The sequence below is a fragment of the Engraulis encrasicolus genome, chromosome 4 (assembly GCF_034702125.1).
Source record: "Engraulis encrasicolus isolate BLACKSEA-1 chromosome 4, IST_EnEncr_1.0, whole genome shotgun sequence".
Classification (NCBI taxonomy): Eukaryota; Metazoa; Chordata; class Actinopteri; order Clupeiformes; family Engraulidae; genus Engraulis; species Engraulis encrasicolus.
The window spans coordinates 33,356,519-33,359,018 of record NC_085860.1 but is presented as its reverse complement, the minus strand read 5'-3'; the positions used below and the strand labels follow the sequence as shown (position 1 = coordinate 33,359,018).

Sequence of the window (2,500 nt, the reverse complement as noted above, 5' to 3'; positions counted from 1 at the left end):
TTGGCAAAATCCGTGCTCCTAGACACGGATTTCGTGTCCTTAACATCCGTGTCCAGGAGCGCAGAATTTTTGGAGATCAGGCTGCACACACGCACGCATGCACGCAAGCACACATTCACTTAAACATACTGGGTTTAACACAAATGTATGTAACATTGATAGTATGCTACCACTATATACTATTACATTATATCATAATCCATATTACATGTGCCTGTATATTAAATCTCACTCACCTGTTGCACCATTTTTGTCTCCCTTTGTCACGCCCCCTCTCTGCTAGATATTCCAAGACGGAATTCTGACCAGGACCAGAATGAATCTCATGAGAACTTGGCCCAACGGATAGAGAAAGATGTGGTAGGAGCTCACACTAACACATATACACACGTCATGACTATATATGGTATCTAGTGTTGTCTATCTAGTGTTGTGTCTGGGTGTGAGTGAATATGCGTGTGTACCCACATCAATTGCAAAAAGCAGTTGTAGTGTAGTGAGTCCGGAGATACCATGACTACCCTTAACAAAGTAGGGCAATGGGTTGTTACAGCGGCGACCGGGCACCCCATTCTCCAATCAATGCTTTCATATCTGCCTTAAATCTTCACATTTCCATCACATTACATTAACAATATTCAATAAACGATTAAGAATATTCTAATGTTTTCTTGCACAGCAAATCCTGAACTGTGCGTTGGACGACATCGAGATATTTGTGGCGCGACTGAGGAAAGCATCAGAGGCCTTCGCCCAGCTCAACATGAGGAACAAGAGCAAACCAAGCAAGAACAAGAAGAGGGGCCCGGCAGGTAGGTACACGCACACATGCACGCACACACGCACGCACGCACGCACGCACGCACGCATGCATGAATGCACCCACGCACACAACGCTCGCACTCATGCATAAACCTACACACACCCGCACAAGCCTGCATGCCCGCACCCACGCACGCATACACACACGCATGCATAAACCTACACACATAGATCAATACAGACACACACACACACACGTAAGCACATACGCACAACACACGCAAACACACGTGGAGAAATAGGCAGAGACACACACAGTACATGTGCGTACACACAGACACACAAAATTGCACTCCTCTGTACCTGTGAAACTTCATGCTGCGTGTGTGTGTGTGTGTGTGTGTGTGTGTGTGTGTGTGTGTGTGTGTGTGTGTGTGTGTGTGTGTGTGTGTGTGTGTGTGTGTGTGTGTGTGTGTGTGCGTGTGTGTGCGTGTGTGTGTCTGCCCACAGAGGGTATGTTGACCTTGCGAGCCAAGATGCCCGTGGAGCCAGAGTTCTATGACTGCCTGCAGAAACTCAAGCTGTCCTTCAACCTCCTGGTGAGTGTACACACACACACACACACACACACACACACACACACACACACACACACACACACACACACACACACACACACACACACACACACACACACACACACACACACACAGAGAGAGACAGAGAGAGAGAGACAGCGAGAGAAAGACACAGATCCGTGCAAAAAGACATACCCCCCAAACATACTATCAGACACATCCACACACACACACACACACACACAGACAGACACAGACACACACACACACACACACACACACACACACACACACACACACACACACACACACACACACACACAGACACACACACACACACACACACACACACACACAAACACACACACACACACACACACAGGCACATGCACACACAAACAGACGCACACACAAATTTGTTTTTCCATCCTGCTGTGGACCGCTTGTGGTCTCACATTGTAAACAAAAAAAAAGCTAAATGTGCCCTGACCTTAACAATCCCTAACCCTGACCTGACAGAAAAGAAATGTGGAATTTAAATCGTATTGAAGTTTTGTCTTCAACAACAGAAGATCCAAGATGAAAAAAAAAACAATCTTGCTTTCCCTCTGGTACATGTGTGCTGCCATCTACAGGCCAAGTTGAAGAGGCACATCCAGAACCCCAGCGCTGCCGAGCTCATACACTTCCTCTTTGGCCCGCTAGAACTGGTATGTCTTTCCTAAAGATTCATTTCTGTGTGTATGGGTGCACCGGTGGGTTGCAGGATCAGATGGTTGTAGGTTCAAATCCCACCGTAACCAGCACAGAATCCCACATGCTCTTAGGACTGTACCCACAAAAGTGTAAGATGAACTTGTAAGAGGAAAAACTGTAAGATAGTTTGGATAGAAGCAGCTAAGTGTAATGTGGTAAAGCACGTTTTATCCCTACCGAAGCCTTACTGTATTCAATGTGCTCTGGAAAGGTGGATGGATTTTTGACCACATCCTATGTGTAAGGTAAAGGTGCATTGTGGATTGTGCCGTTGTGGATTGTGAGTAGAGAGAAAAAGACAGACAGACAAAAATAGAAAGACAAAGAAATTCTTTTCATGAATATTAACTAGTAGTAATAAACTAATATTCACAACTATGACCAAAATACAGTAAGTTTTGCAG

At 45.6% G+C, this 2,500-nt stretch overlaps 1 protein-coding gene across 5 annotated transcripts in view; it reads left to right on the top strand.

The window, feature by feature from the left end:
- eps8l2 (EPS8 signaling adaptor L2) overlaps window positions 1-2,500 on the top strand; it is an 80,461-nt gene that overhangs the window by 70,518 nt on the left and 7,443 nt on the right. For all 5 annotated transcript variants that reach the window (XM_063196136.1, XM_063196135.1, XM_063196134.1 and 2 more), the window contains 4 exons: window positions 284-360; window positions 680-812; window positions 1,273-1,361; window positions 1,976-2,050. In XM_063196136.1, the coding sequence (XP_063052206.1) occupies window positions 284-360; window positions 680-812; window positions 1,273-1,361; window positions 1,976-2,050 (374 nt within the window). The remainder of the gene's footprint in view (window positions 1-283; window positions 361-679; window positions 813-1,272; window positions 1,362-1,975; window positions 2,051-2,500) is intronic.